The following is a 24,565-nucleotide window of genomic DNA, read 5'->3' as shown; positions in this document are numbered from 1 at the left end:
TTACAGGCGCCCGCCACCACGCCCAGCTAATTTTTTTGTATTTTTAGTAGAGACGGGGTTTCACCATGTTGGTCAGGCTGGTCTTGAACCCCTGACCTCGTGATCCACCCGCCTCGGCCTCCCAAAGTGGTGGGATTATAGGCGTGAGCCACCGCGCCCGGGCTTGTGCTAGTAGTTTTTAGTCCAGCCAACCTAGTGGGTTGCACCCGGTGGGTATAAGCAGTTAAGTGGTGTGTCAAACTTTTGATTTGCATTTTTTTCTGATGGCTAATAATGTTGAGTATCTTTCCTTGTGCTTATGACATCCTCTTTGTTGTAATGTCTATTCAGATCCTTTCCCATTTTTAAATTGAGTTATTTGCCTTTTTTATTATTGAGTTGTAAAATTTATTTATGTATGCTAGATACATGTCTTTAATCAGACATGTGAACAGCAAACATTTTCTCTTCTGTGGGTTTTTTCTCTTCTGTCACTTTCTTTACTGAAGTCCTTCAAAGCGTAGAAGCTTTCAACGTTGCTGTTTCCCAGTTTATCTCCTTTTCCTTTGTTGCTTTGCTGTTGGTGTCATCTCTAAATCCCTGGGGTTTTAATTTGCATTTCCCTAATGACTGATGATATTGAGCTTCTTTTAATTTGCTTATTTGGCATTTATATATCTTTGGTGAAATGTCTGTTTAAAACGTATGCCCATTTTTAATTGGGTGTTTTTTCTTGTTTTTATTGAGTTGTAAAAGTTCTTTATATATCCTACACACAAGTCCTCTGCTGGATATCGAGTCTGCAAATATTTCCTCCCAGACTGTGACTTACCTTTTCATTTTCTTAACAGTTTCTTTTGAAGACCAAGCTTTTTTTTTTTTTATTGCAGTGAAGTCCAATTTGCTGATTTTTTCTTCACTTAGAGTTCATGCTTTTGGCGTCACATTTAAGAAATATTTGCCAAATTCAAGGCCATTAAGAGCTTTTCTAGAAGTTGTACCTATTTAGCTCTTACATGGGTTCTGTGATCTAGTCCCGGTTAATTTTGTAGATACTCTGAAATGGAGGCAGAGGTTCATTCTTTTGCATATTATCCCAGCAGTTGTCTCAGGCAACACTTGTTGAAAGACTATCCTTTCACTCATTGAGTGGCTTTGGCATCTTTGTCAAAAATTGATTGCCCACATATGTGTGGGTCTACTTTGAGACTCTCTTCTAGTTTGTCAATTTATGTGTCTCTCTTGACACTGGTACCCATTGTTTTGATTACTCTTGCTTTATAATAAGTGTTGAAATCTAATAGTGTAAGTCCTTCCGCTTTGCTTTGCTTTTTGGTGATGTGAGTGGGATAGTTTGTACTGGATGACACTCCCTGTGTGCTGTATCTCAGGGCCCTGCCCATTGAATGTCAGAGCATTGTCAGTCATTCTCATGACCAGAAACATCCCCCACCAGATTTTCAAATGTTCTGATCAGGGACAATACCCTCTTAAGAGAATTTATTCTCTAAAGGAACAAGAATCAGAATGACATCAGCGGCACTAGGTAATGGAAGAAAATGGAGCAAACCCTTCCATGGTCTGAGGAAACTGATTTGTAACCCGGAATTCTATACCCAGCCAAACTACCAATCAAATCTGAGGGCAAAGTAAATACTTTCAGACACACAAGGACTCAGAGACCTACCCATAGGCTGTGTCTGGCAGAATTGCCTGAGGATATACTCTGCAAAGTAGAAAATGAACCCAAGAAAGACAATACACAGGATCCAAGAAAGAGTGGACTCAATCCAGAAGTGTAATGCCAAGAAATCCCTGATAATAGCTGCGTAGCAGGCCCAGGAAGTAGCCAGCCCAAATTATAATAGTGAGTCAGAGAGTGCTCAGGGGAAGGTTTTTATGGAAAAAAATGAATTTCTTATGAAAAGGACAATATTAAAAAGATTGATGATCTTACCAAGAAGCTGGATGTGAATAATAATAGGAAAATTCACAAATGATTTTACATAGTATACTTCCCCTTTCTCTGTTTCCTCCTCCATATTTTTGTAACCTTTATTTTTTTGGAGTGCACACTCACATCTTCCTTTCTGCAATTGAATTTAAATTACTTGGCCTCGAATTTATCACACTGGAAATGCCGGTTATCAGTTTTTTCAGGTGGCAGAACGTATCTGTATACAAAGCTGGGAGACCTTAACTAGAGTTACAGACTAGCATGCACATCCTATAAATCCTAACGAAATCAAAGGACTGGTGTCAAGATGGGAGAGGAAGGGAAGGGAAGGAGCATGTCCTGGGTCACCTCCCAGGGAAACATTCTGAGAGGGAGGTTTGCGCACAGGAGGTTTCCTGGGGAGAGCTCAGGGGCCAGCACCAGCAAGGGAAAGAAGAGGCAGGACTGGCAGAGGGAGAGGCTGGGCCACAGTGTGAATCCTACAGAGGTTTGGCTAATCCCACGGGAGCTCTGGAGCTAGGATGACCCTGCAGAGTTGCCCAAACTGAGGCAAGGGGGCCAGGCTGTTGTCCTCCTGCATGGACCAGTCACTAGTTGGGGGCTGCCCTGGGAAGGGGAATGTAACCTTGAAGATTCCGTCAGCACAGGGCAATTTCCTGAGACGGTCTTTGCTGAGCTGGTGCGAGGTGAGGGCCTCACCTTCAAGGGGGAAATCTAGGCAGCAACCACAGCATCCATGACACGGTGCTTCAAGGACTCTAGAGGCTCTGATTCTTTTATTGCACATCGTGGGAATTTAGATGAGAGACTGCAGCGGAACTGGACGGCCTTTAATTGCTCTGACGTCTTGGTAGCGCCAGCCGAGTGAAAGCAATCCACCCTGTCCCTCTGTGTCTCATCTGCCCTCTGCTCATCAGTGTTCCTATGTCCGGGGCCATGTGGTGAGACTGGGAGAGAACCCTGGGTGCCCAAGAGCCCCGAGTCCAGTCCAGAGGCATGTGGGAAACCAATTAACTCACTGCATGCGGGGGTCAGAGCAGGGAGGCTGGAGGACCAGGCCACAGGGCTTGTGTGTGGGGCCCTGTGGGATGGCCCTGGCCTGTGCCTGCTCATTCCCCTTGCTCATTCTCTGTCTCCATGTGAGAACTCTTAAAGAGCATGGGCCCAGAGCCTGGCCACAGTCGATGCTCGGCCACATTTACTAAAGGAGTGGCTGGCTGAGGCTCTTTGAGGAAGAGGCCTCCCTTCTCTGGTGGGAACAGGCATTGTTCCTCCCTCGTTTGGGAGCCAGGAAGGAGGGTGGACTTGGCCCCACTGCTGGTGGCAGACTCCCCTATAACCTCCAGCTCCGGGGAGCTGGCTGTCGCTGGAACACCCCCGAGTCCCAGGAATGAAAAGCAAGGCAGATGAGTGAGGCAGAGGGAGAGGACAGGCCCGAGAGGCTCCCTGCTCCCACTCCTACTGCCTAAGGAGGAGTCCAGGGATCCTGGCCGGAAGGAGCAGGGAGTGGGCCAGGCAGGCCACTGTTGTTGTTCACCACCTATGCCCTGAGGATCTCTCTGCTTGCCTCAGAGCCTGGGGAATGGCAATTCCAGGAGGACAGGGCCCTGCCTAGGCCTCGGGTGCAGTGCTCCTGCCTGGAGGCTCGAACAGCACCTTGTCGGCCTGTTGTCATCTTCTGCCCTGGCCAAACCTGGAAGCTCCTGAAAGGCAGGGCTGAGGCCTCCTCCCCTTATGGTGTCTGGTGTCACCCAGGCCTGGTACAGATTGGATGCTCTGTCTGCTGAGTGGCAAGGTGACCTGCCTCAGGGAGCAAGGAGGTAGTGCAGAGATGGAGATGTGGGGTCATCTTCAATCGGGAACAGCTGGAAGGGGTGTCTGGGGGCTCCACATGGGCATTGAGCATAGAAAGGGAGCCTGGCTGCTCCTTCCCCAACCCCTGCAGCTCTGTCCATCAGCCATGATCCTCACTGACAGGCACCAGGGTTTAGAGTTACCTTCCCTCCAGCCCCAAACACTGGCGGAGACCCGTGTGCAACTGCAGGGTCAGGTCTCCCATAAGGTCATGAGAAGCCTGGGCTACATGGATCCCTTTTTGGGAAGCTCCTCAGGTATTATAAAATGAGGAGATATTAGATTAGAGTGGCGAAGATGTTGGTACATTTTCAATTTATAAACCAAAATGATAAATGATTTGTACATGTACAAATAGGATGGTATCTAATGGTGTTCTTCAACAGGTGATGATAAGATTTATAAAGATAACATTAATCTTGAGAACAGGACGTGTCTTAGAAACGAGGGACAATTTTAAAGTTGTGTTGAGCTTTCATTTAGGGTGGTGTGTGTATGATCTCATCCTCGTATAACAGTCCTTGGGGAACTTGAGGCTTCCACTACACAGCCCCACTACCATTCTGGGCCCTGCCCTTGGGACACCCAAGGTGGGACACCGAAGGAGGCCTGAGGACCCTGGAGGGTCTGAGGTCTCTCTATGCAGTCTCCTCCTCTCCTGGGGACGGAGGGATAGCAACAAACATAAACATGGAACACCAAGTGTCAGTGAAGCTGGTGTAACAAAGGCAATGCCACCCGCATGTAAATAACAGCTTAAAAAATATATAAGATGTAGCTAAAGCTTCACCCAGAGGTAAATTTATAGCCTTAAATGCATTTGCTAGAAAATGGAACTATAGAAATAAGCCAGCTCAAGTCAAGGAGATAGAAAAGTGAGTTTAGCCTCAAAGAAACTTGGGGTATGAAAATTACAAAGATTAAGAAAATAATCAACAAATGGAAAATATTTTGGCTGAGGAAAGGTAGGCTCCAAGGGGTAAAACAAATTGCTGCAGATCTCAACGCCGAGCAGAGGCGGGGCTTCCCTCACAGATTGTCAGTTCCCCACCGCAAGTGTGAGTGGTGGGTTGGGCCACTGAGCCTTGGCAGCTCAGCAAATAGAACCATGGAGGCTTCAGGGCCACCTTCTGGTTGCAACTGGGAAGGGACGGCCGGGGAAACGTCTTGCTTCTGCAAGTACAAAACATTCCCAGTGTTTTATTTTATTATTTTATTGTTATTTTTGTAGAGCCAGGGTCTCGCTCTTTTGCCCAGGCTGGTTTCAAACTCCTGGGCTCAAGCGATCCTCCTGCCTCGGCCTCCCAAAGTGCTGGGATTAGAGGCGTGAGCCACCGCACCCTGCCCATACCCAGTGTTTTGGTAGACTCAGATCAATAAGAAATGCCAATGTTCTCGTGAGTGTGTTGATTTTTTATTTACACTTTCCCTAAAATCGTCCGCTGATGGATTCGAGATGTATTTCACGGAATCGCTTCCGATTTAAGGCGCCCGAGGCGGCTGGAGAAGGATGGAGCTGTCCCCCGACGCCTGGCGCGGGGACGCGGGACCCAGGGGCGGTCCCAGCAGGCGGCGCCCTCCCCGCCCTCTTCCCGCGCCGCGGCCGGCACTTTGCAAAACTCCTCGCCTGCCCGCGGCGGCCGCAGCTCCGCGCCCTGCCGCCCCGGCGCGTCCGCGGGGCAGCGGGCGGCGGAGCGCGGCGGCGCGGGGAGCAGGAGGCGCGGGGGCCCCGGGGGCGGCGCCGGCGGAGGCGGGAGCCGAGGCGGGGCCGCGGCAGCCCCGCGCCGCGCCGAGCCGCCGTCCCCGCCGCGCAGCCATGGCCGCGCCGCCGCCGCCCCGCCGCCCGCTCGCCTGAGGCGCGGCCGGCCTCCGGGCGGGGGGCCATGGCCAGCGCCGCCGAGCCCCCCGGCCAGGCGGCCGAGTACCTGCAGGAGCTGACCCGGATCGTCGCCGCGCAGCAGGAGCTGCTGGCGCGCCGGCGACGGCGCATCGAGGAGCTGGAGCGCCAAGTGGCGCGGCTGAGCCGGGAGAACGCCGGCCTGCTGGAGCGACACCGGCGACACCTGGCCGCGTGCGCCCGCCGCCCCGACCCGGGCCCCGGCCCCGGCCCGCAGCCGCTCGGCGCCATCCCGGAGCTCGGCGGCCGCCGCGACAAGTAAGCGGGGCCCGGGGCGGCGGGCGTGTCGGGGGCGTAGGAACTTCTTGGGGTCCGCGGCTTCCCTCGGGGCTTGGCGGGGAGGTGGGCGGGTGCGGGAGGGCGCGTGGCCGGCCCGGGAGCGCCCACACCCGCCGCCAGTCCCCCAGGGGCTCCCTGGGATTCTCTGGCGGGGTCGCCGCCCAGACCCGGAGCTCGATCTCGGGTGGGGACTGGGTTCCCTGGAAAAGGGCTCCAGGGAGCTGCTCAGCGCTCCCGCCGGTCTGGCTCTGCGCTGCAGCGCGGACTCAGGGTCGGCGACCCCCGGGGCTCGGACGAGCTGGGCGGAGGTCTGTCCGGGGAGCGGACCTAGGTCTCGGAGCAGCAGGGCCAGAACTTCCGACCCAGAGATCCCGAGACCGGTAGGGAGGGGTCGCGGGCCGCGCGGATCCCGCCCTGGAGCGGGCCTGGGTCGCTTGCGGGTTGCGGTGTCCCTGGAATGGACTCTGCGCTGTGTCCAGTCCGGGACGCGCAGAGCCCTCTTCTCTGGACGCCTCCGTCTCTTACTTCAAGGCTGGGGTTAATTCCCTACTGCCTCGCCCTGGGATTACCCGGGGCTATTTCGGACCCAGGATTAAGTGAGGGATGGGGAGAGGTACAGGGCGGGGCTGTCCAGCAGCCCTGGACCCCAGCGTCCCTATCGGCTCGCAGCCCGCCAGCCGGGTTCCCGTTTGCCTCCCATGAGTGTCGGTGTCGAAACCCGGAGCAGCCTCACCCTGTGGACCTGCGGGCGCCCATCTGGGGCAGGACAAGGGGGCTTGGAGGCTTCAGTGCCTCTGGGGCGGGGTTTCTGCTGCTCTGTGCCCTCTGCCTGCCCCTCTGCCTCTCTGTCTTCGGGGTCACCCGGGGCACACTATGGCTTGGCCTGGGGAAGACTAGAAATCACTGTGTGGTTGGGGGAGTGGCCGTGGTCAGGGCTTCAGGACAGTCTTCCTGCTGGGCGGCCCTTCCAGGGTGGAAATGGGGGAGGAGTTAGCCGTGGCCCCAGAAGTGGGGGTGGTTCCTGATTCCCAGGAGTCCCAGTACTGTCATGGAAACCCGAGTTTCCCACCCCAGGGGGGCTGCAGCGACTGTGGCCATGGGACAGGCCCTGTTTGCTGCCCTGCCTGGAGGGTGTGCTGGCTCTGGGCGGTGCGGGTGGGGCTGGGGGGCTCTTTGGAGGAGGAGCATTGTGAGGATGGGGTCGGGCTGTGGGTGAGCGCATGGCTCTGTGCGTGGCAGGCGTGGGTGTCAGGCTCTTGCTCTCTGTGAATGGGGAAGGAGGAGCGGGACGTGTGTATAGCTCCTAACTGGTGTCACTGGGAGGAAGCAGAGACCCCGCCCACTGCCTGTCTGGACCCCACTCCTGGCCCTCCGGAGTCTCTGAGACTCCCTTCACTCTTCAGTCCTGCCACAGCAGCTGCGGGTCTCCCGGAGCTGGTCTCACAGGGGCCCGGGCCCTTTCCCCCACACCAGGACCAAAAGAGAAGCTGGGGCTGCCCAAGGAAAGTCCTCAGCAGCTTGGGGAGGCGGCACCAGGGCAGGTCCCAAGTCCCTGCTTTCATGGGAAGCAGTGACACGTTGGTCAGCACATGCCTCACAACACCACCCTGGGGAATGGCTTCCTTTTTCCCTTCAGCGTCACCCCTGGTGACCACGCAGGGGACAGGAGGATGCTGAGAGGCAGCACGTCGTCCTTCTGTGGGACATCCCCTGGGTTGCATCCAGGCAGCCGCCTTGGCCGGGAAGCCAGGATGGGAAGGCTGGGATTTTGTTTCAGAAGTCCCTGGCTCTGTGTCCACCTGGCTTCCCCTTAGTGGAGACACAGCCATGGCCTGTGAGGGAGAGCATTGCCTTTAGGAAAAGCAGAGTGGCAGCACAGTGCTCAGCCCACAGTCTAGGTCAAGCACAGCTTCCAAACTTGAATGTGTACACCAGGAGTTTGGGAATCTTGCTACAATGCAGATGCTGAGCCAGTGGGTCTGGGGCGGGCTGGAGTCTGCATCTCTAGCCAGCTCCTAGGACACCCGCTGCTGCTGGGCCCCAACCCCAGGGTGAGCAGTGAGGCTGTGGGGAGTCTTGGTGTGAGCAGGAGCTGTGGGTGGGTTCCCTTCAAGATGGAGCAGCCGGACCCATTTTTGTGCATCTGATTCACTCACTAGTCTTTTGGGAAGGAGAATGCTGGAGTCTCCTCCCCTCACAGGAGACTCACAGGGACGGGGGCATCACATGGCCTGCTCACATGCGTGGGGTTCTGGGTCCCCAGGGGCTGCTCAGCAAACCATGGATTGGATGTGTCCCACTGCCCATCTGCAGAGCAAGGTGATTTATGCCTAAGGAACATGGGATAACCAATCCCCTTGAGGACTTTTATTAAGCACCTGCTGTATGCAGACTCATTATCAATGTGCTTGGAAACATAAGAGGAAGAATGGAGAGAAAGAGAATAAGCAACTCTGTGTAGAGAGAGCAACATGAGTGGACAAACTAGGGTCCTAGGCCCAGCCCTGCACTTGCCAGCCGGTGACCATGGGACAAGTCATACTACCCCTCGTAGCCTCAGGTTTTCTGAAATGCACGCAAAGCAGGAATGATCATAGCTGCCTCCCATACTTTTTTGAGAATTAAGCAAAGATGGGCATGGAGGAAACTGGTATACAGTAAGTGCTTAATGCAGGTCAGATTCTTCCATTGTCCACCTGTTTGTCATTTCTTTTGGGCCAACTGAGCACAGGCAGGGGCTGAGACCTTTGGAGCCGGGGGCATGAGGCGTGGAGAGGGGAATGGGGTACCGTGAGAAGGGGCTGCCCAGAGGCTAGGTAGGGGTTGAGCATGGGTTTCCCAAGGTGACACGGCCATGCAAGGCCACAGCATCAGGATTGACTTCCTGCTGAGGACTCTGCTCCCCTTTCCCCCTACCTGCACACAGAGGCCATGTGAGGGAGGGTCTGGTGAGCATGCCAGGCTAAGCCAGGCCTGGCAGACCTCCTACTCAGCCTCCAGATTCTCTGGCCTGAGTCAGGAGCCCCCAGCCCGCCACACAGACAGAAGGTGCAGTGACTCGCAGGGGGTTGGATGGATGCAATTGAGAGATCACTGAGCAGCCTCATCCTGGGACAACAGTTAGCCTGGCACTGCCCCATCCATGCAGTCCACGGGCAGGATGACTTTGTGTGCCGGAAGCGTCTAAGTCCAGAAACCTTTAAACTCTTTCTCAGAGAGTGCTCTTTCATGCCTTGACGCCCCCTGAAAAATACCATCGTGAGTTTCTCAGCTCTGGGAAAAACAGGATGATAACAGGAAAAAATACAGTGATGGGATGCCTGTGGTTACTTTGATTATTTGGCTATGCTTTTTCCCTGACATCAGAATTCATATCCAATGTCTGGTTGGCTACATGCTAGTGATCTGTTTCTAGAATTGCTCTCTGCTCACTAGAGGTTCAGACGCATAATAGGCACTCAGTAAAGATTTGTTGAGTGGATGAAGCCAGAGGGATTGATTCAGGCCATTGCATTTTCCTTTAGAAAGTCAGTTGAACTTCAGCAGGCCCAGCTGGGATTGACAATCACCCAGACCCAAATCCCAGGGAGCAGGGGTGGGGCCAATGGCTGCATCCGCCGGGGGCTTCCTGTGTGCCTGCCCTGCTTACGGTCTATGCCTTGGTCAGGTCATCTCCTTGTCTCATCACTCCTATGAGGCAGGTGCAGCTGCTGCTCCCATTTTATAGATGTGGAACCTGAGGCTCAGAAATCATGGCCTTGCCCAAGCTCTCCCATCTGGCTACGGGGTGGAGCCAGGATTTGTACTCAGATGGTCTGGCTCGGCCTCCCCGCTCTTCCCTGTCCCCCTCCACCCCGCCCCTCACCAAGATGGAGTCTTGCTCTGTCGTCCAGAGCTGGAGTGCAATGATGTGATCTCGGCTCACTGAAAGCTCCGCCTCCCAGGTTCAAGCAATTCTCCTGCCTCAGCCTCCTGAGTAACTGGGATTACAGGCGTGCGCCACCACGCCTGGCTAATTTTTGTATTTTTGGTAGAGACGGGGTTTCACCATGTTGGTCAGGCTGCTCTGAAACTCCTGACCTCAGGTGATCCACCCGCCTTGGCCTCCCAAAGTGCTGGGATTACAGGCGTGAGCAACCATACCCAGCCTCCCCCCAGCTCTTACCCACCCACCACCTGCCCTTCATGCTGTCGAATGGCCAGACCGTCTCCCAGGATCCCAGTGACTCCTGGCCTCTCGAGCTGGAGAAAGCCCAGATGGGAGGTTTCCACCCTGCCGTGTGCAATCTTGTCACCAAGGCAGGGCTCACGGTGTCACGTGGGGTGGCAATGTAGAGGGGGCAAGGATTTAATGAGATGATTCCTTCCAGCCTTTGATCTTCCGAAGTTCCTTGGCAGAAGGAAACATCGCCTAAGGAGGCTGGGGGTGGGGGTGGGGAAGCCCAGTGGAGTGGCCTGCCTTGCTTTCTGGTCCCCTCCAGCCCTTAAGTGCTGTCATATTACTGGGAGAGGACATTTTTCTGAAGCTCTGAGTTGGTGACTCACTCTGGGGGAGGTTTTCAGTGGCATTCAGGCTCTGTTGATTTACCAAACCAGTATTCTTGCCGGGTTCATGGTGACATTAACCGTACGGCGGCACGTCAGTTCAGAGGCAAGCTCAGGGGTGGCCACTGATGAGGGGGCAGCAGGGGAGGCTGGATTGTCTTAATGGGCAGCAGGAAGCCACCCTCAGGAGGGTCCTGCCGGGAGCCCCTGATAAGTGTGTTGTTCTTCAAAGTGGCCAGGAAGCACCAATGCTGGGCCAGGGCCTGGGGGGCTGAGGGCACTTAGGTTGGATTTCCTGTCCCCTCTTAGCAAAGAGGAGGGGGCTGTAGAGAGACTGAGTGAGGCCGAGAGGGCTCTTTTCTGATCTCTGAGTTGGCAGAAAGGGTGGCAGGGCGGAGGGAGATACTGTGTCATGTTTTGGTTCAATAATGTTCTTGTTCTCCCAGCCAAGATAAAGCCTGTGTCCAGTGCTGGGGAGGATGTCCCCAAGTCAGGAACGAGCTGCAGCATGCTCTGGGAGACTTGTCTGATGGGACAAAATTTGTTCAACTCCAAGGGAGTGGGGAGAGTGATTCTCATTTTCCAGCAGATGGTAGAGTCCACAGAAAGATGAGGGAGTGTGTCTCCGAAGCTCTCCCAGCTGTCTGACAGACTGGGCAAATTATTATTTTACAACCTGGAAAATAAACCATGAGATGTTTCTTTATCCAGCTCGAGCTGAGGAAGACAGCGAGTGGCACTGTGTGCGAAATAAAGTCGGGACCTACTTGTTTCCGACGTTTGGTTTTCGCCTCCCCTTTCTGGATTCAGGCTCGCTGCACCTGGCAGAGATCAGGAGGCTTTGCTGTGCCGGGGGGAGTGAGAGGGGTCGGTCACGTTGGAGGGGCCTGGAGTCAGGCATTTGCGGACATCAGCATTTTTTGCCAGCTGGGTGGCTATTTCTCAGCTGTTTTGTCTATGACATTGTTTTGACAGCTGATCCGGTCTTTTGTGTCTTGTTTTCTGTTCTTTTTTTTTTTTTTTAAGGAGGAGCAATGCTTTGCCTAACTTGGGAAGTGCACCATTCTGAGCTTGTCAGGGTGTCAGCCGTATAATTGCCACAGAGCAGCAGAAAAAACAACACAGGCCAGCCAGGCGTTCGGCAAGAACTGGAATAGGGGAGAAGGAATTGACCTAATTGAAATGGAGCAGAGGCTGCGGTGGGGCCGGGAGGCAGTCCGAGTTCAGCGGCCTCCGGTGTGCTGCCCCCACCCAGGGCAGACCCGGGCCAGGCTGCAACCAAATGACTTGAAGCTCTGAGGCAGCAAGGCCTTGGGAGTTTGAATCCTGCCATCCGAGGGGTGGATATTCCAGCAGGATGCACCGGGCCAGTTATGGCAAACGTTGGGTGCTTCTGTTTTCATCGGGAAACGGCTGCTGCCTTGAGGTTGCCAATGCCTCTCTCCAGCCCATCAGCCTTGGCCTTGCTCTGGGGACCCTGCAGGCCCCCATCTGTGGCTCCTGGGCAGTTAGCCCTCTCCCCGTAGCAGGCTGGCAGGATCCCAGCCCTGCCTCAGCCACTTCCCTGCTGCTTGGACTTTCCAAGTAACAGCCCCAGCCTCTCTGAGTTGCTGTCTCTCCCCATGAAAATGGAGAAGGCCACTTCCGTGCAGGGAGAGCAGATACGGGAGTTGCCTGTGGCCCCACATTAGGTGGTGGCTCCAGGGGAGGAATAGCCAGGGCATCAAGAATGCTTTTAGGGAGGCCAGGCGCAGTGGCTCACACCTATAATCCCAGCACTTTGGGAGGCCGAGGCGGGCAGATCACGAGGTCAGGAGATGGAGACCATCCTGGCTAACATGGTGAAACCCCGTCTCTACTAAAAATACAAAAAATTAGCCCGGCGCGGTGGCAGGCGCCTGTAGTCCCAGCTACTTGGGAGGCTGAGGCAGGAGAATGGTGTGAACCTGGGAGGCAGAGCTTGCAGTGAGCCGAGATCACGCCACTGCACTCCAGCCTGAGCGACAGAGTGAGACTCTGTCTCAAAAAAAAAAAAAAAAAAAGAATGCTTTTGAGGATTGTTTTCCCTCAATGTTTTATTACAAAAATGTTCAAACATATAGAAAAGTTGCAAGAGCCGTATGGGGCAGAACACTGTCCCCCTGGATTCTGCAATGAAGGTTTTGGAATATTTACTATGTTCCATGCCCCTCCGTCCTTGGAGTTCTGGAACTCTGTGGATGGGGAGCTCACATCGGTAGGGCGCCTGCTGTGGCCCAGGAGCCGGGCCCTGCACTGCCTGCACCCGACTGCCACCTCTTCTACTCACACCCCTTCCTGGGCTGCTTGTCCTTGGTTAGGGCAGCTCCCCCACTGCCTCCGCTTGGGAACATCATGCAAGTAGGAGATGGAGACCTGTACCTGGAAGATTACAGAGGGATCAGGCCACGGAGGAAGGGTGCCAAGTGGTGTGCAGCCCCAGAGCACAAAGCGAGTGACCACCCACGGGTGTCAGCAGAGGCTTCCTGGAGGAGGTACCTTTGAGCTGGGACTTGAAGAGCAGGAGAGAGGAGGAAGATGGTGTCAAGGCAGGGGAAGCAGCATGTGTGGTGTGTCTGTGCCCGGGGTGTGTGAGGGGCTGGGCGGTGCTGTCATTGGTTGTAACAGGTCGGTGCAACTGGGCCAGGTGAGGCCCAGACGGGCATAGACCAGCCTAGGGCACTTGCCTTTCTTAGAACCTAGATATCAGTTTTAGGGGGCTGGTGGACAAGACTGGCCCCTGCCCTCCAAGCTGGGCCTAGCTTGAATCCTGATTTTGAAGTGTTCAGCTTTCCCTCTTGGATGAGGCGAGATCCACAAAGGAACGGGTTAGAGACTGTCGTTCTGCACCTGAACTTAGAATGTGTTGATTGTAATGAGGCCACAGCAATAACCGAGCCCGTTCTAGGTGCTGCCTGCTGGGTACATTCTTCTCCATGTCTCTGTTGATGCTCTAACCCTGTGACAAGTGTGAACTGTCCTCATCCCATTTTGCATATATGAAACCTGAGGCTCAAAGAAGTTAAGTGGTTTGCCCACAGTCACCCAGTGGCAGCGGCGGGATTCACACCCAGGTCTGTCTGCCTCCAGGGCCGGTGCAGTTCACCACCATGCCAGGCTGCTTCAGAACTGTTCATTGCATTGTGTAGATGTTTTGGAAACATTGGGGGCCATTTCCAAATGTGGCATGGTCCCTTCCCCAGATTTTTGGCTTCAGGAGCCAGAATGAATGTAGCTTTGTCACCCACCTGGAGACAGCCCAAGTTCCTTCTCTGCAAAGCAGCTGACAGTGGTTGCACCCAGCTGGCAGGGCTGCTATGGGCAGTGGGTGCCAGTGTGCTTGGGGAGGACCCTCTAAGCCGTGCAGCACACGCAGCAGCCAGTGCCGGGTGTTCCTCTCTGAGTTGGTCTGACTTCCCCACTCCGCTGAGATGAACACTTGCTGAGCTCCCAGAAAGTTGCTGTTCACGTCTTCATTCATGCAGGACACACTTGGGACATGTGGTCGCAGGGGAGGGTTGGGATGGGGGCCCCTCTTCTGGCTTTGCCCCAGCTTTTGCTGGAAGCACCTGTGGTGGTTTAGATGTCCTTTGCTCTGCATACCACTTTCATGAAGAGCATCACACCTGTGGAGAACCAAGGGGCCTGGGCCCGTCCCCTCTGTGGGAACCGCAGGAGCACAGCTTGCTAAGGGCAGAAGACAGGGCCTGCTCAGAGGGTGTTCTGGGACCGGTAGGGCAGGAGGGTCCTTGCAAGTCACTTGTAGCTGCCTGTGGAGTGCTGGCCCTGCGAGGACAAGGTGCGGGGTGGGATCCTCTGCTTCCTGGATGGCCTCAGCGCTCAGGTGAGAAGTCCTTAGCATGTGTCTGGTAGTGTTGGGGGACAGCCTCTGGGGACCCTTCCGGGGGCAGGCACGTTTGTGGATGAGATTCACGGATGGGCTGCAGGGCCCATGAACAGCTCGAGGCTGAACGGGACCTGGTGGGGTAGCCTGAGAAAACCCAAAGACAGGACTGGAGGGAGGGTCCCGGCTTTGGGGTTTGCTTGTACTTTCTCCCCCTTGGCATGTGAAATGCACCTCTCTGAGCCTCAGATTTTTCATCTCTGCTATGGGGACAGTGACAACTGGATCTCCCTCTTAGGGTTGCCCTGAGTGGGGAGTGTGCCTGGCGGCGTGGTTGAGGTGCAGGGAGCGGACCAGTGTGCATGGGGCAGAGTGAGGGGGACGGCATGAGAGAGGAGGGTGGAGGCAAACAGGGCAGGGGCGAGGGGTGAGGCAGAGCCAGCAGGGCCATGTGGGCCCACTGGGGACTTTGGCTTTGATCTAAGGGAGACAGAAGTCCCTGGAGGGTGTTGAGCAGAGGAGGAAGTGATAGGACTTAGGTCTGGGCAGGATCTCTGGCCCTTGGGGCAGGCATGGGTACCAGGGTGAGGGAGGCTTCAGGAGATGCTGCAGAGCTGGGTGCTGGGATCCTGGGCAGAGGCTGCTGGGATGGGCAGGAGCACGTGGGCTGGGGCTGAAGGCACACGGCCCCACGCTCTCTTTTCCCCCAACAATCGCCAGTTCAGATGGGAAGGAGAGAGAGGAGTGGAACCAAAGGAGTGGCTCCAGATGGGAGGGGCCGTGCCCATCTTGGCTGCCTGCAGCAGTTCTTGGAATGGGGAGTTCTTGAAACGGAGAGTTCTTGAAACAGGGAGTGAGGTGGCTGGCGACACCCCTGGACTCTGCCTCTGGCTTCCCACACCCAGGCCACTCCCCTCTTTCACCTTGAGGGAGGAGCAGCCCAAGCAGGGACGTTCACTTCCCTTGGGCTGGCCGGGACTTCTAGATGGCCTGGGTGAGGCTCCCGGTGGAGTATTTGGGCAGCACGGTGGCCAGGAGCCAGGACACAGACTCTGGGGCCAGGCCAGCAGCCTGAATCCCAGCTCCCTCCACCATGCACCACCTGTCTTTGTCTTCTCTGGCCTGTGGCTGAGCCTCTCTGTGCTTCAGCTTCCTCACCTGTAAAATGGGGTTATAAAACCTCCCTGCTAGAGGAGTGGCAAGGATTACATCCTTGATGTATGTAACTGTGCACAGAGCCACTTGTATCTATTGTTTCTTCTTTCTCTGTTGAGAAGGAAAGTGATTTTAGAAAGTCATGGAATTTAGAATCAGGTGACTTGGGTTTCAGCACATGTCTCTTATCTACCCACTTCTCTGCATAGTTAATGCTGCTGATTTTGAATCCAACCCTTTGTACGATGTGTTATCTCAATCCCTTTAACGCTGCAGCCTCTTCACATGTTTTAAAGTTGTGGAGTCTTAATTTTATTAAATTGAATTAGGGCCTCCCCCACAAAAAAGGAGGAGCCTGGAAAGTTCCATCCCCCTCCCACAGCCCATGACATGCTCACATCTTTGTCTTTACTTTCTGTGAGGCTTTACTCTCACCCAGCTCAGCAGTTGCCGGACATCGAGATGTGTAAAAATCCGCCGCCTAAAAGGGGTATACGGGGTGACTCTGACCATCCCCTTTGACCCTCACCCCTAGGTTGGCCTGCTTGCCCTCCCTGGCACCTACTGTGAGCCAGTCTCTGGGCTAAGGAGTCAACAGATGCCCCCGTACTGGGGCTTCACCACCACCAACTTTCCCTTTCACCAGACGATCCTGCAGGGCTGTGATGGACCACATCAAATAATGGGAACAAAGGTGTCTTGAAAGTGTAATATTGTACGAATGAATGTCTCTCACCTAGGGATGGAATGTGAGGGGTTGCCGCCACCCCTCCATTGTTGATGAGCTATAATAGCAACCTTGATGACTGGCTATTTATTGTAAGCACTTGCCATGATTCTGTGAAGTGGGGAGCATTATTATCTCCATGGTATGTATGGGGGAACTGAGGCAAAACAAAGCAAGGGTGGTTGGGAAGGTTGTGGTGTGAGCAAGGATCAGCCGAGCGTATCCCTATCAGAGCTGTCATCTAGACATTTTTAGGGGACTCTTAGTTTCAGTCCGTTTTGTTCAGAGATCATACTTTGTGTGATTTCAATCCTTTTAAATTTGTTGAGACCCGTTTTAGGGTCTGAGATGCAGTCTATCCTGGAGAATGTTCCATGTACACTTAAGAAGAATGTTTTCTGCTGTTGGGTGGACCGTTCTGTACATGTTTGATAGGCCTAGTTGGTTTGTAGTCTTGTTTGTGTCTTATATTTCCTTGTTGGTCTGCCTACCTGCTCTGTTTATTATTGAAAGTGAGGTATTGATGTCTCCAATTGTTATTCTTGTTAATTTTTATTTTGATTTAATTATAGTTTTTTTGAGAAAGGGTCTTGCTCTGTCATCCAGGTTGGAGTGCAATGGTGCAATCAGAGCTCACTATAGCCTCAAACTCCTTGGCTCAAGCAATCCTCCCTATCAGCCTCATGAGTAGCTGGGACTACAGGTGTGCACCACCGTGCCCAGCTGATTTTTAAAATTTTTGTAGAGATGGTGTCTTGCTTTGTTGCCCAGGCTGGTCTTGAACTCCTGACTTAAAGTTATACTTCCACCTTGGCCTCCCAAAGTTCTGGAATTACAGGCATGAGCTACTGCACCCAGCCTCCAATTATTATTCTTTAATTGTCTCTTTCTTCCTTAATTTCTGTCAGTTTAAACACTTCATGTATTTTGGGGTTCTGTTGTTGAGTGCACAAAAGGTTATTATTGTTGTGTCTTCTTTTTCTTTTTTATTTTTTTTGAGACGGAGTCTTGCTGTGTCACCCAGGCTGGAGTACAGTGGTGCCATCTCGGCTCACTGCAAGCTCTGCCTCCTGGGTTCATGCCATTCTCCTGCCTCAGCCTCCCAAGTAGCTGGGACTACAGGCTCCTGCCACCACGTCTGGCTAATTTTTTGTATTTTTAGTAGAGATGGGGTTTCACTGTGTTAGCCAGGATGGTTTCGATCCCGTGACCTCGTGATCAGCCCGCCTCAGCCTCCCAAAGTGCTGGGATTACAGGCATGAGCCACCGCGCCCAGCCCTATTATTGTGTCTTCTTAATGGATTGTCCCTTTTATCATTATGAAATGTCCTTCTCAGTCCCTAGTAACAATGTATATCTTAAAGTTTATTTTGTCTGATTTTAGTTATAGCTACTTTAACTCATTTTGGTTACCATTTGTATATCTTTTTCCATCCTTTCATTTTCAGCCTATTTGTGTCTTTGAATCTAAAGTGAATCTCTTGTAGACAGAATGTAGTTGTATTATGTTTTCTATTATCCATTCTACCAGTCTTTGCCTTTTGATTGGAGTGTTTAATCTACATTTAATATAATTATTGATAAGGTGAGATTTATATATACAATTTTGTCATTTATTTTCTGCATCATATCTTTTTTCTTCCTATATTCCTCCATTACTACCTTCTTTTGTGTTAACTATTTTTCTAGTGTAATATTTTAATCCCCTTGTTTATTTTAGTATACAGGGGACCTTTCAGAGCACGATAAAACTTGTTCTAGAGGCAGAACCTCCCACATGAATTTATCCTCACCCAGAGAGAATAAAGACAGGGGCAGGATCTGGACAGGGAATGTTGACAGTGAAGCCCAGAAAGTGGCAGGCCCCAGAGAAGAAAGCTGGCAAACACAGGTGCAGACCCATCACAAACTGGGTAGGCACCAAGGAACCAGCCCAGAAGTTTCCTGAAGACAAGGGGAGTGAATTATTTGTCTCTGCTATTTCTTTAAGGGGTCCTGCCTCAGGGTAGGTTTTAATGAATATGTATTGAATGAATGAATCAGCAAGTCAATTAATCCATCATTCAGTTACCGTAAGGTTTATTTGTTGGCCTGTAACAAATTAATTAAACATTTAGTTTTAAAACAACCACCATTTTATTATATCTCATTTTGCAGATCAGAGGTTGGGCAGTGCTTGGCTGGGTGGTTCTTCTGTTCCCTATGTTTTTAATGGAATACTCAGTGGTATTCAGCTGCATGATTGGCTGATCTGGAGGGTCCAAAACGACTTCACTCACACATCTGGCACCTTGTGGAGGTGTCTGGGAGGCGGGCTCAGCTGAGACTGCCACCAGAATATCCACATGTGGCTTCTCCAATCTGGTGGCCTAGGGGCCCCCAGATCCAGTGTTCTAAAAGGCCTGTGTGGGAAATGTGAGGCTTCTTGTGATTGGACCTCTGGAGTCCCAGACATACTTCTGCCACATCTTATTGGTCACGCAGATCACAAGGCCAGCCCAAATTCAAGGGCAGAGGAATTGGCCTCCACCCTCCCTGGGAGAAGGAGGGACAATTTGCAGAGGTCCTTAATCTCCCACATTTGGTTTGCTCAGACTGGGCTCTGTCACTTCTCCCTGTTAAGGCTGTGGAAGTTTCAGAGTGGCCTGCCCACAGGTGGGCCTCGCTCCCCTCTCTCTGCCTGGAATGTGGCTGCTGTCCTGCCCCTGCTGAGCTGGCCTGTCTGTGGAGGATCACTTTTAGGGGTGGCTGTGTCTGTGGCATTCTCATCTTCCAGAGCAGCTCATCAGGAGGCCAGCACCCCGCCCCCCACAACCTGGCTTGGGCACTGAGGATGCTTCTTGGGCAGGGACCTGACCTGTTCCCTGGGTAGGGGATGAGAGTGGGCTGGGCTTCCCAGCCCAGTCACTCAGGGAATGCTTGCCTGTTCTCATCTGCATCCCCCTCACTCCAAGCTGTATTTTTAACTCCTGCCATATGGCAAAGCAGCCAAAACATCCAGAGAGGGAAAGGGGGTCTGGAGAAAATCATCCCTGCAGTGCGATGTGGATGGCTGCAGTCACTGAGAGCACTGCCTTCTCAGTCCCACCTTCTCCCTGAGCACTAAGGACACCCAAGCAGCCTCGCTCCTGCCTGGCTGTCATCCTGCCCTGAGGGCAGGAGTGTTGGCCTGAGTTCCTCTCTTGCTCACAAGAGTGCCCTGAGCCAGTGGCCAAGTGCCTGCTGGTTGCCTACCCCAACCCCCTGCACTGCAGCTCACTCTGGATGCCTGCCATTTTCACACTTCATGCTGTTCCCGCTGCCTGGAATACCCAGCCCACACCTTTGTTCTTGCCTGTTGAAACCCCGCACATCCTCTGAGGACTGACTCTGATCTCAGAACGTTTCATGGTGCTGACACGTGTTAGAATAAATGTCTTCTCTTTATGTTGATTATATTTATTCCTGTAGCCCTGGTCCCTCTGCAGGCTTCCTGTCTGGTTACCACTGGGGGCCTGGGGGCTTGCATCTTCCCTCTCTGGGGCAGGCAGCAGCCATACCTTGCTCATCTTTGGAAGCCCTCCTACCAAACTGCCCCAATTTAAAATGACATATTTTGAATGAATCGACGATTGTTACATGGACAAGGGTCTCCAGAGTGGAATGCACACACCCCTAAGGGCGACGGACTTGATTCTTTGAGGTGCAGGGAAAACATGTACAATTAAGGTTGTGTTTGCACTTATTATTTAATTTAACAAACCATCTTTTTGGTGGGCCCTTTTACGGATATTCGTGACATCAGTGCAGTCTCATCTGCACATGACTTATAAAGACACAGGTTCATGGTGGGGGTCTTGCTCAACCCTTCTGATAGGGGAGCCTCATCAGAAAGTCTAGTGGCAGTGGCCTGGACCACAGCTGAGTTTTCACTGCTCTCTCCTGGAGACAGCAGCTTTCCTGGCAATAAGGGTCTCTTCTATGAGATGGGCTGAAGTAAGTACGTATTAAGCACCTGTTGTGTGCTAGCTGATCCTTTTTTATCTGTGCAGCCCCATTATGAAGATGAGAAAACTGAGGCTCAAAGAGGTGAAGCTCTTGTCTAGGGTTGTACAGCTAGTAAATGGCAAGGACCAGACATGGACCTGGTCTGTGGGACTCCCAAACCAGTGCTCTTGGCATCCTGCTTCGTGTCTGGTGGCCCTGTGGCCCTCCTCTGGCTGAGCTCTTGGGCTCTGCTCAGGGGTGTGCATTGGCCGTGACAGAACCTGGCCTCTGTGTTTCTGTGGTTTCTGCAAAGGGTGGTCCTGCTAGCAGTGGTGTGATGCTTGTCCCTCATGGACAGGACTCACCAAGCTGCTTCTTTTCCATCCCCCCAAATGTGAAAGCTCCAGACTGAGGATGTGGGTGGATCTGGAGGAGAGCTGCTTAAGGGGGGGCACAGCCTTCTTGTTTAAGAAATTTGCTGACTCTGGCCAGGCGTGGTGGTTCACACCTGTAATCCCAGCACTTTGGGAGGCTGAGGCGGGTGGATCACGAGGTCAGGAGATCGAGACCATCCTGGCTAACACGGTGAAACCCCGTCTCTACTAAAAATACAAAAAATTAGCCGGGTGAGGTGGCGGGCACCTGTAGTCCCAGCTACTTGGGAGGCTGAGGCAAGAGAATGGCGTGAACCCGGGGGACGGAGCCTGCAGTGAGCTGAGATCACGCCACTGCACTCCAGCCTGGGTGACAGAGCGAGACTCCATCTCAAAAAAAAAAAAAAAAGAAAAGAAATTTGCTGACTCTAAGGCTGGGTGCGGTGGCTCACGCATGTATTCCCAGCACTTTGGGAGGCTGAGGCGGGTGGATCACTAGGTCAGGAGATCGAGACCATCCTGGCTAACACGGTGAAACCCATCTCTACAAAAAATACAAAAATTAGCCGGGCATGGTGGCGGGCACCTGTAGTCCCAGCTACTCTGAGGCTGAGGCAGGAGAATGGCGTGAACCCGGGAGGTGGAGCTTGCAGTGAGCGGAGATGGTGCCCCTGCACTCCAGCCTGGGCGACAGAGTGAGACTCTGTCTAAAAAAAAAAAAAAAAAGAAAAAGAAAAAAAAAAAAGAAATTTGCTGACTCTGGCCCCAGAAGGGCACAGGGCTGGGGGGACCTGTTTAATCTCCGTTTTTCCAGATTTTCATTCATCAGATGCCAAAAATCCAGTCCTCTTTGGCTGGAGGCAACCAGAAGGATGGAAAACGCGGCTTTTATTTCATCAGAATGTCAGCCTCTCTTCTTTGTGTGGATTGTTTTTATTGTAAAATGTAGTTTCTTTTATCTCCACTGAACTGGTACCAGGTCTGTCCTCGGCTCTTCAGGCTGCCATAACAAATGCCATAAACTATGTGGCTTATAAACAATAGACATTTATTTCTCACAGTTCTGGAGGCTGGGAAGTCCAAGGTCAAGGTGCCAGCAGGTTCAGGGTCTTTCAAGGGCCCTACTTTCCAGTTTATAGATGGTGTCTTCTTGCTGTCCTCACATGGTTGGAGAGGCGAGGAGCTTTCTGGGCCTCTTTTATAAAGCACTTATCCCAATCAGGAGGGCTCTGCCCTCATGACCTCACCACCTCCCAGAGGCCCCGCCTCCCAGCACCATCACCTTGGGGATGAGGAGTTCAACACATGAACCTGGTGGGGAGAACACAGACATTCAGACCACAGCAAGGTCCAATCGAGTAAGTGGTTATGGAGCCTCTTATGTGCAGACGTGTGCGGGGGTTAGGGGTGCAGCCAGGGGTCAGGGTGCAGCGGGGGCCCAGGGCGTTCCTGCCGTCCACTTCATAGCCTGGTGGGGGAGCAGATGTGCCCTTAGAGCACCCCCTGTTTTGGGGGCTGAGACAAGAGCTTGCTGGAAGGACCGCCTGGGCTGGAGGAGGCAGCGAGGGTTGTTAGGGAGGACGGTGAGCCCCTAATTGTCCTGGCCTCCACTTTTGTGCTACCCTTCAGGGACCCTGGGGATTCAGCATGTGGGGTCTCCCTGTGCCTACCTTGGAGAGGGTTGGCTTTTGGTTTCTTCTTAAGGTGACCGCTTCAGCGGTTTTCCGTATTTCTCCCTGAATAGTTCTCCTTTGCTTGATTTTATTGAAAAAAAAAAAAAAAAAAAAGCTGCTTCCTCCCCATCATGGGAGCTGCTGACTGCTGCTCTGTGCACACTGTGTGGGTTTCCCTGAGCCTCCTGGTTTAATGAGAAAGTCCCTGCGCAGGGTCTGGGCCTCAGGGGCCTGCGGGCTCCCCGTCACCCAGCTGCACTGCAGGCTGAGCTTGACTTTTAGCCTGTAAGAGGCTGGCGTTTGGGCTAGTTAGACCTGTGCTCCTTGGGCATCTTCCATACTTTCGAGACCTCCAGGGAAAGCTGTGTCTCAGGCTGCTTGATGCCACATGGAGTCCAAGGGCTATGGCATTGAGATGGAACACTGTCATCTCTCCTGCCACAATGTGCCAAGTGCAGTTTGACTAAGACAAAATTGTGGAGGTGGTGGGTGCATGCAGTCTGGGTTTGGATACTGGCTCCATTCTGAGCTCCGGGGGAGTGTTTCCTCATACGGAAAATGGGTGCAAGAACAGTGCCTCCCTCAGACAAGGCCTAGCCAGTGCTGGGGGTGTGGGAGCACTCGTTCCATAGTGGACCTCCATCATGATCATTTCAGGTGTAGGGAAAGTAATAACAGGAGTCTCGGAGGTGAGAGGAAGCCCTGCACTAGATGGGCATGGGGTGTGTGGCTGAGATAGCTGCTTCCCGTTATCTGGTTTCCTTTTTTTTTTTTTTTTTTTTTTGCAATAAAGCATCTTTTTTTTTTTTTTTTAAATGCCCATAGAGCAGAATAAAGACTGCCCTTCTCAGCCTCTCTGGTGGTTACATGTGGCTGTGTGACTCTGTGGTAGCCAGTAGGAGGTAAGCAATAGTGTGCCGTGCAACTTCCAGAAAGTACCTTGAAAAAGGAGTGTTGTATCCTTTGACCCTTGCTCTGCGTTCTGTTGGCTGGAATGAGGATGTGATGGCTGGGGCTTAGGCAGCCACTTTGGATTGTGAGGACAGTGGCTGCACCAGAGGGATGAGGGAGCTGTGAGCTTGCAGAAGCCTGTAACCTGGTAACCTGGAGGAACTGTGCCACCCAGCCTGGACTGCCCACCGCCAGACTCCTGCAAGAGAGAAGAAACCATGGGTTTCAGTCTGTGTTCGTGTATTTGGTTTTGGTCTCTCTTTGTTGATCCTGACCCTAAAGTTATCTCGAGAGCGATTTTGCAGCTGTGCTTCATCTCTGGGAGCCTGAGACCTCAGAGTTTGAGGGAGTGGGGGTGGAGGTGGGTCCCCCTGGGGCCCAAGTGTTGGGATGGTGAATTGAGCCACCTAGCAGATGAGGGCTGGGTGCTTCACGCAGTGCCAGTGCACAGGCAGAGGCTCTGCCGAGGGCTGGGCCCTGATCCTAGGGGATGCTGGGTGTCTTGTCACAGTTAGGGCAGCATCTAGCTGTGGTGGGGTTGGCAGGGATCTCACAGGGAAAGAGCCTTTGGGCCAGTGAGGTTGCCCTGCACGGGCCAAGGAGGAGGCAAGACTTGATTCACTTGGACAGGTTGAGGGGACACATGACCAGACCTTCTGGATCGGGGTCACTTCTCAGGGGCTGGAAATGGTGCTCCTCTGCTTTCCAGGGGGAGAAGGGGTTTCAGGGCTGCAGCTCCCACCTTCTTATCCTTCTGCCCTCAGCCATGCTGCTGAGAGAAAGAGAGACAGACAGACAGACAGAGAGACAGAGAGAGACACAGAGAGACATAAACAGAAAGAGAGAGGGAGAGACACAGTGATAGAGAGATAGAGAGAGACAGAGAGAGGGACAGCGATAGGGGTAGACAGAAAGAGAGAGAGAGGAGGGGGAGAGAACCAGAGAGAGAGTGAGAGGGAAGGAGTAGACTGGGTGACAGTCCCCCGAGAGAGGCAGAGACTGTATGTGTTTGGCCCCTTTTGACCCTCCTGCCCTCTCCTCCGTCCTCCTCCCGCTTGTTGAATTAGTGATTGATTCATTCACCCATTCACTTCGCGAGCCTGCCAGGCCTACCCTCAGTGCCAGCCTTCCTGCAGAGTGATCCTAGAGCCTGGAGATGCCAAGCCAGTCCCCCAGGGGTGCCATGTGGTGAGAGGGAGCTGGAGGGAGGGAGGGAAGGAGGTTTGGTGAGGGGAGGAGGGGGTGCCGGGCACCTGTCAGAAAATGCTACATTTTGTAGATGATGTCCCATGCAGGTTGACTTTGAGACAGATGAGAATTAGTATAGGAACCCGGGCGAACACAAG

General features: G+C 53.1%; 1 protein-coding gene across 5 annotated transcripts in view; it reads left to right on the top strand.

Annotated features, from left to right (window-relative positions):
* Positions 1–5,398: 5,398 nt before the first annotated feature.
* The window catches only part of IQSEC1 (IQ motif and Sec7 domain ArfGEF 1), a 386,075-nt gene continuing 366,908 nt past the window's right edge, over positions 5,399–24,565 (top strand). For 3 of the 5 annotated variants that reach the window (XM_055381038.2, XM_055381041.2, XM_055381042.2), the window contains exon 1: positions 5,563–5,945. In XM_055381038.2, the coding sequence (XP_055237013.2) occupies positions 5,674–5,945 (272 nt within the window). In that variant the 5' untranslated portion in view covers positions 5,563–5,673. Of the gene's footprint in view, positions 5,946–24,565 lie in introns of all 5 variants that reach the window. The other 2 variants (XM_055381037.2, XM_055381043.2) reach the window with 2 other exon arrangements.

This window comes from Gorilla gorilla, chromosome 2 (genome assembly GCF_029281585.2).
Source record: "Gorilla gorilla gorilla isolate KB3781 chromosome 2, NHGRI_mGorGor1-v2.1_pri, whole genome shotgun sequence".
Classification (NCBI taxonomy): Eukaryota; Metazoa; Chordata; class Mammalia; order Primates; family Hominidae; genus Gorilla; species Gorilla gorilla.
Note: the sequence above shows the minus strand (reverse complement) of the source record. Positions and strands in the feature narration are given on the sequence as shown.